The following is a 15,583-nucleotide window of genomic DNA, read 5'->3' on the forward strand; positions in this document are numbered from 1 at the left end:
GGTATTTAATGAAATGCAACAAATTCTGAAGTGTTCAGGGACAAGAGAAAATACTTGACTTGCAAACATACGATTGAACCATGGAACTCACTGTTACTCTGAGAAGTTTATAAAGGGGATGTTTAAAGGATAAAAAACCTGCTGGAAAACTTCAAACCCTTTAAAAGCCCTGAAATCCTACAGGGACTATAATGAAAGCCCAATTGAATTACTGCATTACACCTCTTTTTTTCCCCCCTCCAAACACCTTTCTACAAAGCAGGTGATGTTCACAAATGCCAGAGAGTGCTGCTGCACGCTATCATTCCCAATCCTCTCCGGTACAACGGTTCCTGGATCCATAATGATAGTGCACTGCACGTTGGTATTTAGTCTGCTTCATGCTAACAGCTGCAGGTCCTTCCAGATTTGCTGTTTTCCAAATAACTGCCTGGAACCAATCTGTATCCGCGTTGTTTATTTCTTTTCCCTGGGCGTATGAATTTGCATTTATTAGCACTGAACTGCATCTTATTGCATTCAGCCCACTGATCCGATTCTTCATGGCCACTCTGCTGTTTGGATTCGTGATAATAAATAATTCACTGTCTTTGGTTAGTTTGCTTTCTCTTCAATTTCAGCAGTACCGGTGAATCCAACCGCAATCCAACCTCACTATTCTCTATCTTGTTAGCAAAACTGCTGAAGAAAATGTATCCCATTACTTTCCTAAACAGCATCCCCCCCACCCCAATATTAATCCCGTCTGAAGTCTCTTCATCAGCAACGACTTTGTTAACTAAGCAGCACTCAGCTGGGGTCTGTGTAGTTCTGAAGCTGCTACTTATACATTTATTTATTACAGTGCTGTTCCAAATTGTGATCAGAGATCCCCACGCCCTGTAGGATTCCATTAGAGCCTACAAGCGCATTTCAAATTGGAATGCTACAAATGCACCAGTTTCAGCCACTAGACCAGCAATTCTACTGCCTGTGTTTGCACACAGTACCTTTCAGGCTTTTCCTTTCCAGTCCTTCACAGACGTTGCAAAACATCTGCAAAGATTTTGCTGTACTCCCCCGAAAATCAACGAAGCCAAAGCACAACGTGCAGAGAGCGCTGGATCAGCTCTCTGGTTCTTCTAGAACACCTGGTAGTAACAGGTACCCTGGCCAAGTCCCTCCCCACCCACCCTCATCTCCTACGCTAAGTGAACAGGGTTCAGCGTGGCTCTGGTTTCAATCCACTCATCTTCAAGCATCTGAATCTCTGTTTTTGTACCATACGCTTCTCCCCTTCCATGGCCTCCCAAAAAAGCTAGTGCAATTCAGGCTATTAAAAAGAAGAACAACTTATAGCAGGGGACAAAGATAAAAAGCACGTAGGAGCTGAAGGCAAGCTCCAACAGAACATCTTGGCACTTCTTGATGTAATTAAGTAGCGTGGTACATGGATGAAAGCACAAAGAGCCGCAGGGTTTATACATATGTACAGATGTACGTATGTACTTGTAATGCTAACACTCAATTCGGAAATTGATCACAGCAGGAGCAAAGATCCACCACAGATTTGGAAAGGCAGCCTGTTTTGAAGCTCAGATGTCCTTCTCCTCCAATTCAGCTTGTCCTGCTGCTCCCTTCATTACACATACACACACCTAGAAGCCTCAAAGGAAGAGGCCTATAAAAGTTTACCATTTGCCGACGATCTTATTGGTGTAGCCAGCTTTCTTCAGCAGCTCTGGAAGCAGTATTTCAGAATCTTGAATCCCTCCTACTATATCCTGCGGTGTGTATGCTGTGCAAAACAAACAAAAATCTTACTGACTCTTACAATTATGACAGCAAACAGCTCACGGCCACCCATCATTACAAGTATTATTACTGGATCAGAAAGAGCAGTTAGTTTGAAGTTCCAGCACTATCACTCTTTGGAAGTCTTCCCAGAACAAGAGATGAAGGGGGCAAGTTGATTTAGCAAATAATGCACCTCAAGTAAAGAGAGACCTGTTGTTTCTATACCACTCCAATAAAAAAACAAGGGGGGCTGCCATTGCAGAAGGAAGGTGAAAGAAAAGGGGCAGAAGGGAGTGGGGATCACAGAAAACAAATGCTTTAGGTGCCCAGCGGAGTTGCCTTTACTTCTGCAGACCTGCTTTATGTCACCTAAAATGAAGGTGTTTCTTTTCCTAAATCAAAGGACTGATGAATTTGCTCAGACCACAAGAGCTAAAGGAAACAGCATTTCCCTCTGCAGCCCTTGAGAATACAAGGTGTGACTCTGGTGTGGATGGAGGCTGGGAGTACGCTTGCTGATCCAGCATGAATCAATATGTGGCTGCTGCCCCTTGGCCTCACAGAGCATCTGTCACTTTGGAACCAAAATCAACCCAGTAACATCACGCATGGATGGGCAGCCTTTCCTGGAAGCAGCACAGGCACAACAGGGCTGTAAAATGGCCCTTTCTAAAGGAGCCAGAAAAGCCACACTGACTGCAATGGTAAGCTGCCTGTACTTTGCTCTGGGTGTTAACACACACCCCACGTGCCTCTGTTTTACCAGACACCAATTGCACTGCCCAGAGGAAACACTTCTCAGCCAGCAGAAGCAAATGGATCAACCAGCCTCGTTTATGTCTCCTCGCAGGAGGTTTTCTGCTTGATGAGGAGGAAACAATAAATTTCATGCTTATTACCAGCAGTTAACATGGCAATCTATTTGTGTCACTCTGGAAGACCCTTAAGAGAAGATAACCATGGCAAGCCTTTGTGCAAAGCAAAACTTCCTGCAAAGCAGGGACAGAAATCAGGAGAGGAAGCAGGAATGAAGCTCGTACCATTTCTGGCGTGTGCATTCGTCGTGTAAAATCCATTCCTGACTGGGAGGCGACCCGTCAGCAGCGCTGCCCGTGCTGCAGAAACAAGCAAAAATCATTTCATTCTAAGTGCTCTCTCTGCTTACAGTCAGTATTACTGTGTTCAGGCTGAGGTCAGTGTGCTGACTGAAGCACAATGGTGTCCAGACACAACCAGCTACTTGGGCCAGCCACACTTAGAGTGGGCAGCAATCCCCTTCTCAGTGAGCCAAGGAGACAGCCACGTTCTTATATGATACAATTAGAGCTATTCCAGGATAAGCTTGATTAAAATGTGACCCCTCTATTAAATTAGTTTACCCTCTGCTGAAAAGCAATTGATTCCAACAGTAAGCGCAGCAGCCCTCCTATCTCAGCAACTATAAGAGGAATACCTGGCATAGGTATTTAAGAGGAAACCCTACCACAAACTCAGTTTAAGGCTAACACTGAATGAAAGTCATATAACAGTGAACTAAAAGCTGTCCAGCTTTGGCAATAAAAGCCAGGTTCTGTCTGCAGGAAACATTTAAAGAGATGTTTAAGCACATGCTGAAGTGCCAGTGGACTTAGTGGGACTTTGCTGTATTCTAAGTGCCTCTTCTGAGCAAGGACAGTCATGAGCACATTGACAAATGATTTCCTAAAAGAAAATCCAAACACAGAGGCCCTGTTCCTCATTTTTGTTTCAGTTCTTGTCTGCTAGTAAAGCTGGGGGGGAGGTGCACAGAAAACAAACAAACATAAGGGATTATAAATGCATAACCTTTCTCACTCAAACTCAAACATTTCTCTCCTGTCTCTTCCCCATTAACTTTCCTAGACATCAGGGTCAACAAGTGGATACAACACGCTGCCATTCCTTGCACAAAAGTCTCACCAAAGCCAATGGAATCAAACAAACTACACACTTTTGTTCAGCATTTCAATGCTGCTTTGTCTGCTTGCCCCAAAATAAGAAGAAGAATGAGTCTGGAATACTAAACCAGATATTTTACGAAGTCCTTTTGCTGAACTGATTTGATCAGCTTTGGAAGAACTTAAGACTGTAGGTTTTGCAATCAAAACGTAAATAAAAAAGAAGCAACAGACAAGATCAAAGCACCAAATCCAAACTCTGCCCTGAGGGTAATCACTGGTTTGGTTGCTAGTTCATGTCAGATGCTGGCACTCATCCCAATCTCAGAAGGTGGCGTTCTTATGTGCTGGTTTAAAGCTCAGGTTTACTTACACGGAGAACAGAGGGGGTTGGCAGCATAAAAATCCAGGAAAATCATCCCTTCCGAAGCCATCTGGTCTAGGTTAGGAGTTTCCTTAGAAGGCTCTCCAAAAGCTCCCAAATCACCCCAACCCATCTGCAAGAAGAACACACCACAAGATGTGAAAGTACTTCTACTCTTCCACAAATGACAATGCTCCTGGGCTGCCATAAAACGTTTATTTTTATCTCTTCCTTTCGAGACCTTTATAGAGCTCATCTCCCTGCACAGGGAGCGCTTCACAGCCACGATAAAACTGATCCTCCCCAACCCTGCAAAGCTGGGAACTATCAGAGTTTTCACTGACAATGAGAAACTGAGGCACACATGAGGTGAAACGACTTGTTTGTGATCAAGAGAACATTAACACATTTGTAGCAGAATGAGGTTAAGAGCCTGAATGTCTTCACTCTGACTCCAGAGCATGAAGACTGGCAAGCACACATATGGCAGGGAGGACATCACACAGCAGACACTCAGTGTCACGCAGCTGCAAGTCAAGTTATCCAGCCCTCAGCTGAGTGTCTTTGACCCCTGCACCCTCTCGATCTGCTCCATCTACGTACACACAACTATTAACGCAAAGAAGAGGTCTGAATTCAAAAGCAGTGCTGTAGGAAAATGTTTATTTTAAAAGCAAGCTCTGGAGAGAAACCTGCCAGAGGCATCGTATGTCAATCTGCTTATTTGCAAATGGGGGTTTGGGTCTGTGCCTTCCTCCCAGCACAGTGGGGCTGCACGGTCCCCATCCAGGAGAGCCATAAAATCACCGTCACACTGTCTGCTTTCACCGCTGAAAACTATTACTGGTAATAACACAAATAAAAGCAAGTGACTTAAAACAGAAGGTTCTAGAAGGGAACAACTTAATGAGCAATTAGGCACCGTGGTTGCTAGAGATTATATCGCGCTTTAAAAAAAGGCAATAGATTTCTCTAATACAGATGTGTATCAGGTGAGCAACTAATACAGAGGATGTAATGCATCTCGATCCTTACAAAGCCATCTGTCTGGTCCCATTTGAGAGCCTACCATTTGCACTGCAGCAATGTGGTTTGGAAAAGAGAAGCATTGGAGAGCTGCAAAGCAGGTATCTGAACTTTCAGTGAAGAGCAATTAAATGTCACCACCAAACACTGGGATGTGGGACTAAAAGGGATTCAGCAGCTCAGCCCCAAGTCCTCGGTTCTACAGTATCTCTACCATCACAAAAGAAAGAAGAAAAGAATGCTGAGTTGCTCTAATTCACACACAGTGACACAGAAGTAGCCAAAGGATCAAAGGAAAAAGATGGTGGGGATACATTTCTAATGAACAGCACAGAAATAAATGAGCAGTTCACAGAAGCTCAAGTCAGGATCTGTGCCTTGTCGTGTCTTCTGCTGTACCAGCACTTCCAGAGTGGGATCGTTGCTGTTCCTGAATGGAACATTTAGATAGACTGCCAGTGGCTCAACTGGCCATTAAAAACAGTAACTATTTCATACAGGATCATGGAAACACTATGAGGACAACAGCAAGACAGGCAGGTTGAAGTGGGACAAGGCAGCCCAATGGGCTGAGTCACAAACCCACCCTCAGCAGCTCTTTGAGGAGCTTAGGAGAGCACACAATGCAACTCTACTCCAAGTACATCTGAAGGATGACAGGAAAACATAACAAGAGAAGCAAAGCAGGAAGATGGCAGCAACTCAACCTGTGCTGGAAACAGATGCACTTCTGTATCTGTGATTTATTTAACCTGGGATCATATCTGCTGTTTAACAACTTGAGTTTTCTTTGTGTTCAGCTCTTCAGGAGGAACATCTGGGTTTCTAAAACATCTCCTGAAAGGTATCAGAGTCTGTGTATATTTGAAGCTGTGCCTTACTCAGTGCTGCTTCCCTTTGCTTCCATCTCTGATATTGGAAGGCAATGACGTAATTATCTTTGTAGGTTAGAAAGCCAGGCCATAACTTAGCAGTGATTCCATCAGTGCTGGGAGAAAACAAAAACATCCCAGTTTCCAGCACTTACAAGTTGGTGAATACACTCTTCTACCAAAGACAGCGGAGTTAATCACTCAGTCATTACAAACAACCTGATAAAGTGACCGTACTTCTAGATAAGGTGGCATGTGTGCAAGCACCACATACAAAATGCCTACATCCAGGCTTGACTTTACAGACCTGAGAAGTCCTACTTGTTTTCAGCAGGAAATCCACAAACAAGGAAGAAAAAGAGGCTTGTGTGAACACCTCCAAATCATCCCCACTTTATGTAAAAGCTCAAAAGGTCTTGAATCATCATAGAATGGCCTGTGTTGAAAAGGACCACAATGATCACCCAGTTCCAACCCCCTGCTATGTGCAGGGTCACCAACCAGCAGCCCAGGCTGCCCAGAGCCACATCCAGCCTGGCCTTGAATGCCTGCAGGGATGGGGCATCCACAGCCTCCTTGGGCAACCTGTTCCAGTGCGTCACCACCCTCTGGGTGCAAAAACTTCCTCCTCAGATCCAACCTAAACCTGCCCTGTCTCAGTTTCAAACCATCCCCTTTGTTCTTTCCTTGAGAAAGAAATCAACTCCCTGTGAGTTACTGTGAGAGCTCTCACACCAAGTAGTCACAGACTTCATTTAAACTTTTCCAGACCATCACGTCAAACCACAAGCAGTGCCTGAATCACTGTGTCCAAGGGCTGAATCACTGTGTCCGAGGGCTCTGACCATGAGTCATGACACAGACCCTATCCACGTGCTGTCCCACAGACGCTGCTCAAGTGACAAAGGGAATGGATGCAGCAAACTGCTGAACCTGGAGGAACTGTGTGGAGACCTGGATACAACACAACCTCATTGGGGTCACATGCATCAGGGAGAGAGCTGCTCTGAAGTAGTGGTCAGACAGGACATCAGGAAACAAATAAAGCCATTAAAGTTGGCAATGATTGCTAAGATCATGCAGCCCAATCCCAACCCACCACCACTACACCCAGTAAATGCGTGAGGTGCTCTCAAAGCAAAAACCTCATCGGTCCCATCCACAGCCCTTTATAAATGCTTGAAGGGAACATCCATTATAAGCCAGCAGGAGGGTAAAGGACCCAACCTGCTGAACCAGTTAAAGACCCCAACCCTGCACTCATGGGATACACACAAGCAAAGTGGGGGTCAGGCCACAGCCCTGCTTAAGTCCTGAGTCAAACCAACTTCCCATAGGACTCCTGAGGGTCCCATCCTCCACCAACCCAGCAGGTTCCTGCTCACCCCACAGCCCCAGCTCCATCCAGCCCTATTGAACCATCCAGCCCTATTGAACCATCCAGCCCTATTGAACCATCCAGCCCTATTGAACCATCCAGCCCTATTGAACCATCCAGCCCTATTGAACCATCCAGCCCTATTGAACCATCCAGCCCTATTGAACCATCCAGCCCTATTGAACCATCCAGCCCTATTGACCCACCATCCAACACCCTGAGCCCTATTGAACCAGCTCTTTAAGGACCAGCACCAGCCCCCCTGGCTGCCCCTGTCCGTCCTATAGAGCCATAGGCCCCTCTGCCCCACACACAACCCAGCCCAGGCCCACAACAGGCCTCCACTGTGGGGTGGGAGGCACGGAACACCCCATAGACCCAAGTACCCCCCAAGCAAAGCCCCCCGGCCCGCACTCACGTCGTCCATAAGCAGCAGAACCACGTTGGGTGGCGCGGTGCGGCCTAGAGCCCAGCACAGCCATAAGGGAACCAGCACCGCCCTCCCCATGGCAACCGCCATGATGAACGCCGGCAGCGCCTCACGTGACCGCGGCACGTGATCGCCTCTCCCCTCCACGTGACGTGGGCGGGGACAAGATGGCGGTGTGCATTGCGGTGATCGCTAAGGAGGTGGGGGCGAGGCCGGGATGGGCTGGGGGGGGGTATGAGGGGATGGAGGAGGGAGAGGGGACAGGGTGTGGGCTGAGGGGTGTGTGTAGGGCTGGAAAGCAGGGTCGTGTTGTGAGTTGGGAGCAAGGGTGATGGGGACGGGGAGAGAGATGGGGAGGGGGAGAGGGATGGGGGTGGGGGTCAGTCCCTGTAGATCAGTCCCTGTGGGTCGGTCCCTATGGGTCAGTCTCTAAGGATCGGTCCCAGTGGATCAGTCCCTGTGGGTCAGTCCCTGTGGGTCAGTCCCTATAGATCAGTCCCTGTGGGTCAGTCCCTATGGGTCGGCCCCTGTGGGTCGGCCCCTGTGGGTCAGCCCCTATGGATCAGTCCCTGTAGGTCAGTCCCTGTGGGTCGGTCCCTGTGGGCCAGTCCCTCCTATGGGTCAGTCCCTGTGGGTCGGTCCCTATGGGTGCAGCCTGGAGCGATGTAAAAGGGCCGGGCTGGCTTTGGCTGCAAGACAGTCTTAGTGTGAAAGCCCTCCAGTAGCGTCAGCCATTGATTAGAGGAGCTGAACGAGGCCCTATTTTAACATAATTACTCATCCTGCACAGAACTACCCCCTGTACATCCGGAGTGTTCCCACAGAAAACGAGCTCAAGTTCCACTACACTGTGCACACTTCCCTGGACGTCGTGGATGAGAAGATCTCTGCCATGGGCAAAGCTATGGTAGATCAGAGGGAGCTCTATTTAGGGCTGCTCTACCCAACTGAAGACTACAAAGTGTATCTTTGTAATGTCTGAGTGGTGTGCTCACCCTGTATCTTCGTAGTTGTCAGTATTTGACATTCACCACAACTGTGCCCAAGTGTATTTAATAGCCTTCCTTGCAATGGAAACCTCTCTTCCCATTTGGTGCCACATTAAAGTCATCAGCAGGAGGTGCACGGACTTGTTTGCAACCCAGTTTGTCACATAGAGGGTTGGGTTTGGTCAATTCAGCAGCCATCCCAGTGTTTTTCAGTCACAAAGTTGACCTTTTGAGCATTCTGTTTCTGACTCCTGCTTTAACAGACCTCATTTATGGGCTTTAATAAACCAGTCATTAATTCCTGGATCACAATTATATCAGAGGATCTCCAGGTCTCTGACTGCAGCATGATAAATGACAATAGATAAGGTGGGTCACTTAAACAGCTCTTAAGAAGAAAGTAATACAAAGCAACTAATGGGAGACTGCTTCTGAAGTGCAATGCATGCATTGCTGGCCAGCATAGGAGCAAGCTTGACCTGGAGCTACCAAAAGTAGCAGCAGTCAGGGAGAAAGGGGAGCAACCTGGTGTCTTATCTCATCTAGTTGTAATTATGTGATGAGTGCAGAAAGAACCCTATGTTTTCTCATTTTGAGTGTGTTCCAGTCCTGTTTGAGTTGCTTTGCTGGCCTCCATGACACAATCCTTAACGGCTGCACAGATACGGCTACGTGACAAACTCAAAGGTGAAGTTTGTTATGGTGGTGGATTCTTCAAACACAGCACTTCGGGACAACGAGATCCGCAGTGTAAGTGCAGGAGATCAGCACCATTTGCTGTATCAGCCTTTCTTCTGCTTATTCATAAAGTGCTGAGAAGTAAGAAAAGATTAATTAAACCACAATCCCTTTTCAGATGTTCCGAAAACTGCATAATTCCTATACAGACATCATGTGCAACCCCTTTTATAACCCAGGAGACCGTATCCATTCCAGGTAAGCGGACTGACCACCTCTGTCATCTCTGGGACTTGTATCTGTGATGCAGCAGGACAGGGAACAGAACCCATATGGCTGTATGTGCTGTAACCACTTACGATGGAAAACAGCTGTGTTGTCTTTGGGTCATTACCACATAACAGGAAACTCTTGATAGCCCCAGGAGAAGTTCAGTTGAACCAGCTCCCTCCCACCTCAGCACTGGTGTTAGAAACTGTAACTCAGGAAGAAGAAGGTGTCTTTGGGATAGAAGAAGTTCCCTGTAGATACAGAGAAACAAACAACTGCAGTTGTCCAGGGTTTATCCTTGAATAAAGATGGCTGAGATCTTCCACACACATCACTTCTCTTGTGGGGGATACTGCTGCTCCCTGTTTCTAAACTGAAATCTCCCAGAAGTGTGAATAATGTTGTGAATTACTATTTCTTAGGCAAGAAAACAGCCAGGAGCAGACCAGCCCTTACTTCAGTTTAACTAAAGTCATTATTCACTCAAAGGAACATGCTGTAGCTAGAGTGAAACCATGCATTCAGCCCCAGGAAAGCCAGCTCATTATCCAATAAGAATTGCTAGCTACCAGTATTGTTTCGAGATGTGGTGTGCAGAAGTAGCAGCTTCCTCCAATGCTTTGTTATTTCCCTCCCTAGGGCTTTTGATAATATGGTGAACTCCATGATGATGCAGGTGTGCTGAAGCTCAGCCCAGCCTGATCCAGTCATTCCCTGTGTACAGGAGCGTGCCCACAGTGTGATGTATATATTGTTTTCCTTGTGTAATATTTTGAGTCTATGTAAAATAAACCTGACACCTGCAAGCTCTGCCTGTGCCTCTACTACTCCTGCAAACCTGATACAGCACAGAAATCGCTGTTCTGCTTCTCTTGTGCCTTCATATAGCGTGCAAGAACCAGCTCTTCCTTCAGGAAGGTCAGCAGCATCAGATGAGGCTTGTTCCCTGCAGAAATGCACGCAGCTGTGCTCCTGTGCAACTCAGATGTTTCTGCATAAATTGGGCTTTATGTGGAGAGACAGCAGTTCCCACTGTGCTTGTGATTAGAGCAAGCACAGCTGCACAAGAGACAGCTAAGAGATTATTATTATTAGGGTCAGCCTAGATCGCAGTCAGCTGAGAGGCACAGATAGTGCCACTGCTCCTCAGTAGTGCTGGTGCTTGAGAGCACTAACTCTGATGCAAAGGAGCACAGCAGCCCTTTAGCTGTTTGCCAGCCCCCTTCGCTGCTGTGTCAGGAACACGAGAAGCAACACTTATTTCAAACATACTTGGTCTCCTTGCCCTGATTTTTCCTTACTGGGAACACTCAGATCTGTGTGTACTCCAGGAGTTCTTGGAAAGAGAAACCAGCACAATTCAGCTGAAGGCTCCAGGTCTCTATAAGCACAAACAGTGCTGACACACCTGAGAACACTCTGGCAGACAGAGCGAACAGCTGGACTCAAAACAGCACCTTGAACCTGCTTGAGCCCTGCACTCATCTCACCTTCTGGGGGAGACACATGGGGGACCAGGATTTGACAGCATTTGCTGTTAACGCTTTGCAGCTCAGTGAAACAGGATGGGTACACACAGCAGTGCACACACAGCAAAGCTGCTGGTCCAGGTTGGGGAGCACAGGTATGGGATCAATCCATGCCAAGAGATATCAAGACATCAGGATTGCACACAGCTGCATGGCCCATCCCAATCTAATCTATTAGCATCTCCTCCCCCCCACAGCTCCAAGCTGTTCTAATTAAAGAACACCAAATCAAAGAGCAGCTATTTATATAGAAAGGGCTAAAAAAAGCACCTGGTCAGTTAGAAATGCAAGGAGGGGAAGAAAAACAACCCCACACAGTTCCAAAGGATACAAGAAACCTGGAGAGAGCCAGGTCAGCACAGAGCATCAACACAGAGCATCAACACACAGCCATCATGGTCTCACAGCAGATGAAGTTCACACAGCAGGATCATTTATTTTTAAAATAAGTGACATTAAACAACTTAAATCCATTTAATTAACATTATTTTATCTGAAATAATGGGAGATGAAAGCATCCACACCCCCTCCCACCATCTAACCAAGGCACAGCGGTACCCTGCTATGCTGTTAGTTTCCTTTAAAAGCCTTCACTCCTCTCACTCACAGAGACAAGAGTTCAGCATTTCCTATTCCTCAACTCATCACAAAGCAATCCAGACACTCCAAAGTAGTTTTTTATTAAAACAAATTAAGCCTCTATAATTAACAAACCTACTAAAGGAAAGCTCAGAGCCCTTGAAGAAGCCACTTTCGTAGCCTGAGCCCAAGGGTCTCTCAGACTGAGAAACCAAGGCCAGCCTCAGCAGCACAGCCCACAATGGACCAAGCACAAAACCAACACAAGAGTTCAGGCTCTGAGCCTTAAAGCAGACATAGGTATATCCTGAAGTCCTAAGGAAAACAAAACTCTGTGGGACTTTTAGTCTGGCAGTGCCCTGAGCTGTGAAAAGCTGCTTTAGGAGTCGGTTCATCCAGGCTAGAAGAAACCTAACCAAGGATCCTGAAAGATTAGCATGAGAATTCCATAATAAAACAGATTGCGACGCAGATCTTCACATTGTAATGGTGGTCTCCCAGCCTGCCTTTTTTAACACAGAGTTTCCCCTTTAAAAACAAGCCCTAAGATAAGGAGATGGCTCCCAGGATGCCAGCAGAGCAGATCCAGTCTTCCCCCTCGCGCCCAGCTCCAGCTGCACAGCACTCGGCTGCCACCAGTAATCCCCAGGGCAGGCAGATGGCATTTAAAAATTAATCTTTTTTTTGGCTTGGGTAGGCATTTGTTTGTTTTTAAATCTCTCCAATCCCATCTCTTCAGTCCCATTGGCATCTCCAGGGCAGCACAGTCTTTCTTCTTTCTAGTATGGGAAATACCAAGGCAGCAGCCTGGCTCGACCCCTGGGTGAGAACAGAACCACATTAGAGCTCAGGGACATTTCTCAGCAGCCCAAAAGCACGGCCACTTGTTCAGCCCCACCAGCTAATTTAGAGCTCCTCACCTGTAAGTCCTCCCCCGCAGCCTCAGGGGCTGCCCCCCGTAGTACCCCCAGCGTGGGATCAGCCCTCCCCGGGCTTGGAAGCGGCCCCGGCGGCCGCCACGGTCCGTGCTGCTGATACCCGGCATGTTGGTTCTCTTGGGCAGCACCTGGAAAGCAATGGGGGCTCAGCATCAGCTCTGTGCCGTAGGGCTGGGATGGATGGCTGCACACCCCCAGGGCTTTGCTCAGCTCTGACCTTAATGACACGGCCCCTGAATATGCTTTCGTCCAACTCCACCGCTGCCTTCACAGAGCTCTTCTGCTCAAACTCAATGTATGCGTACCTGCCAGAAACAGAGCAGAGCACAGGGGATGCTGCCCAGCACCAGGAAAAGCACCATCCCCACCCCCAGGGTACATCCAGCCCCCCCAGGGGACAATAAATCCCTGCCATTGCAAACACTCCAGCCATGTCTTCCTTCTTTTCAGAAAGCAAAAGCTCTCTGTCCCTGCAGTGCCACAGGATGCACCACCCAGCACTGACCCTTTGGGATGCCCTGAGAACTTGTCGCAGAGGATGGTCACGCGGTTGATCCGTCCACAGCTGTTGAAGTGAGATTCCAGCTCCTCTGCTGTGCCCCCGTAGTCCACCTGCAGCCATAACCCTCATTGTGTCCCATTGGGTTTGGGAGTAGCCAGTTTCTTGCCAGGCAGTGGCCAGGAGCCCTCGCTGGGGATCGTGGCACACACCTGCCAGGCAAGGAGCAGCAGGCTGGGCCCCGTTCTACAGCCTTTACTTACATTGCCCACATAGATGGATCGTTGGTCAGCCTCCACCTTCCCCTCAGTCATCCTGTGGAACAGACCTGCAGAGATGGAGGCTGCGCTGTCACAGGGAGCCCTGCAGAGGGGGACAGGCTGGGCATCCCCAGCCCCACACTTCAGCTGCCTCCTCCACCTGTTGCCCCACCTCTCCTTGCATGAGAATAACACAGGGCAACTTCTTCCCAGCACCTGAAGGTGCTCAACTCAATTACCTAATTGAAATTAATTAATCTGCTGCATCTCAGGTGGGAGGTGGATAAGACACGTGACAGCACCACACTGTGCCTGGCACCTTCTCCCTCCCCCACATTATATGCCTGGTCCCAGCTGGTGTGGGGCTGCCCATAGGGACACAGCAGCACACCCCAGCCCCACTGACACCCCATGCTCCTGGGGAACACAACAGCACCCAGGGACAGCCCATACCTGCCTCTGAGCCCATGAGGAGGCAGCTCTCAGCCTCCAGCTGCAGCTCCTTCAGCCTCTTATCCTCCTCTTCCATCTCCCGCACTCTGGCTTTGATGGCCTCCAACTCCTGAAACTCAAAGCACAGCTCATGCAAGCAGCACGTGGTACAGACCCACTCCCCACCCTGTGCTGCAGCAATGGGCTCCCAGGCTGGGGACAGGGGACAACAGCTTCAAGTAAAGGGGAGTTCAGCTCCCAGCTCCACTAGGGAGAAAAACCTGTTAACATTTCCTTCCTTGTGCTTGCCCACAAAGCAGTGCTGCAACAGAGGTGCCCCAGCAGCAGAACTGCCAGAGGGAACCACAGATGCAGGAGGTTTCCTATTCCCATATAGAAAAGGGGAGAACTGACCTCAAATTTAGCCAGATACTCACAGGGTCCTGCACACCCAGCTCCTCCAAGCTGTCCTCGTCTGGGTGGCTGTGGTCTGAGTCATCATCTGCAGCCCTCTGCACAGCTGCCGCCTCCGGCACATCCCAGGACGCCTCCCCTGCTGCCATGGATGCTGGGTCCTGCCACCAGATCCCAGAGGAGTCCAAGAAAAGAGGGCTGGGCAGGAAGAGGGGCGAGAAGTAACTCAACAAACAGCCATTTAACAAGGAAACAAAAGCAGGATGTTAACCGAGCAAAGCTTAAGGGTGCTTCCAGCAGAAGGAAAAACAACCACCTCCAAAGCTGTTTGTCCTTGATTCTGCAGGTAGGCTTGCAACAGAAGCCCACAGCTGCAGCACTGAGCACCACCAAGAGCTCTCTGCTTCACTGTCACTGCCCAGCTCAGGAATCTGCAGAAGGGAGCTTCCTTTGAGTCAAAAGGACGGGGCCAAACACCAGTCCCAGGGGTGGCAGGGCAGCACAGGACAAACAGTAGGACATGCAGCCCCAACCCAATAAGAACAAGCCCACAGCCTCACACTCAGGGAAGAGCCCTCGGCTCTGGGAAGCCGCAGTGCCCCCCCAGCCGTGTCCCCACGCGGACCCACCTCGCCTTGCCCGCAAACATTCTGCTTTCTGAGCGCAGAGCCGCCGACCTCCCGCCGCCACGTGCTCTTTCCCCGCCAGCGCGCCACTTTCATACATCAGCAGCCAATCACAGCAGGGCCCCAGGGACACGCCCCTTGCTGGCAGGGCGGGAGGCGGCCCCGCCCCGCGCTCGGACATCGGGGTCGCGAGTTCGAGACCCGGCGTCGGCCACTGCCTCAGGTGTGGATCTGGGAGAGGGGGGATGGCACGCGTGGACCCCCGGCTATGGGGTTTTATCCACTGCCTTCTTGCTTCCCAGAGGGAGGGCAGATAGTAGTGAACGGCAAGCAATGCCCCCAGTTATGATTTCCCAACCCCCCCAGACTGGGGGCATAGGGTGCAGGGCACCCAGCACACACCCAGGCTGCGGAGACCTCGGGTTGATATTAAATCATCTTTTATTACACAGATACAGAGATAAGAACAGACAGAACCTGAATCATAAAGTTTACATCTTTCACAGATCGAACATACAGTACACAAAGAGAAAGCGGGGAACAGCACGGGGAGGGGGGGAGGGACAGCATGCCGAAGGAAAGTCCTACCAAGTCATTTCTCTGTGCT

General features: G+C 48.9%; 3 protein-coding genes across 7 annotated transcripts in view; 1 reads left to right on the top strand and 2 right to left on the bottom strand.

Annotated features, from left to right (window-relative positions):
• The window catches only part of GALNS (galactosamine (N-acetyl)-6-sulfatase), a 41,850-nt gene extending 33,965 nt beyond the window's left edge, over positions 1-7,885 (bottom strand). For 2 of the 4 annotated variants that reach the window (XR_004308714.1, XM_015874345.2), the window contains exons 1-4: positions 7,751-7,885; positions 4,066-4,189; positions 2,817-2,891; positions 1,675-1,777 (exon numbers count right to left, since the gene is read on the bottom strand). Coding sequence is in view for 2 of the 4 variants with exons in the window: in XM_015874345.2 (XP_015729831.1) it covers positions 1,675-1,777; positions 2,817-2,891; positions 4,066-4,189; positions 7,751-7,852 (404 nt within the window). In the remaining 2 variants the exon portion in view is untranslated. Of the gene's footprint in view, positions 1-1,674; positions 1,779-2,816; positions 2,892-4,065; positions 4,190-7,750 lie in introns of those variants that run through there. The other 2 variants (XM_032447165.1, XM_032447166.1) reach the window with 2 other exon arrangements.
• TRAPPC2L (trafficking protein particle complex 2 like) lies at positions 7,849-10,505 on the top strand. Its single transcript, XM_015874349.2, has 5 exons — positions 7,849-7,962; positions 8,553-8,725; positions 9,414-9,501; positions 9,608-9,687; positions 10,339-10,505. The coding sequence occupies exons 1-5, from the start codon at positions 7,930-7,932 to the stop codon at positions 10,382-10,384; spliced, it is 420 nt and encodes a 139-aa protein (XP_015729835.1). The 5' UTR covers positions 7,849-7,929; the 3' UTR covers positions 10,385-10,505.
• Positions 10,506-11,639: 1,134 nt separating this feature from the next.
• Positions 11,640-15,089, bottom strand: PABPN1L (PABPN1 like, cytoplasmic). 2 transcript variants are annotated; one of them, XM_015874417.1, is made up of 8 exons: positions 14,980-15,089; positions 14,374-14,548; positions 13,958-14,066; positions 13,508-13,572; positions 13,251-13,357; positions 12,963-13,050; positions 12,728-12,873; positions 11,640-12,626 (listed from the first exon to the last, which is right to left on the bottom strand). In XM_015874417.1, the coding sequence occupies exons 1-8, from the start codon at positions 14,997-14,999 to the stop codon at positions 12,587-12,589; spliced, it is 750 nt and encodes a 249-aa protein (XP_015729903.1). In that variant the 5' UTR covers positions 15,000-15,089; the 3' UTR covers positions 11,640-12,586. The 2 variants fall into 2 exon arrangements, with proteins under 2 accessions (XP_015729903.1, XP_015729905.1); XM_015874419.2 differs by lacking the exon at positions 14,980-15,089 and adding an exon at positions 14,667-14,855.
• Positions 15,090-15,583: the final 494 nt, after the last annotated feature.

This window comes from Coturnix japonica, chromosome 11, assembly GCF_001577835.2.
Source record: "Coturnix japonica isolate 7356 chromosome 11, Coturnix japonica 2.1, whole genome shotgun sequence".
NCBI lineage: Eukaryota > Metazoa > Chordata > Aves > Galliformes > Phasianidae > Coturnix > Coturnix japonica.

Bases quoted from the DNA above. Each gene is read 5' to 3' on its own strand.
- TRAPPC2L (XM_015874349.2), top strand. From the start codon at position 7,930: ATGGCGGTGTGCATTGCGGTGATCGCTAAGGAG. The intron at 7,963-8,552 runs GTGGGGGCGAGG...CATCCTGCACAG, and splicing joins TTGCGGTGATCGCTAAGGAG to AACTACCCCCTGTACATCCG. The intron at 9,688-10,338 runs GTAAGCGGACTG...TTCCCTCCCTAG, and splicing joins GGAGACCGTATCCATTCCAG to GGCTTTTGATAATATGGTGA.
- PABPN1L (XM_015874417.1), bottom strand. From the start codon at position 14,999: ATGTTTGCGGGCAAGGCGAG. The intron at 14,549-14,979 runs GTGGGTCCGCGT...CTTCCTGCCCAG, and splicing joins ATGTTTGCGGGCAAGGCGAG to CCCTCTTTTCTTGGACTCCT. The intron at 13,358-13,507 runs GTAAGTAAAGGC...TTATGGCTGCAG, and splicing joins GATCCATCTATGTGGGCAAT to GTGGACTACGGGGGCACAGC.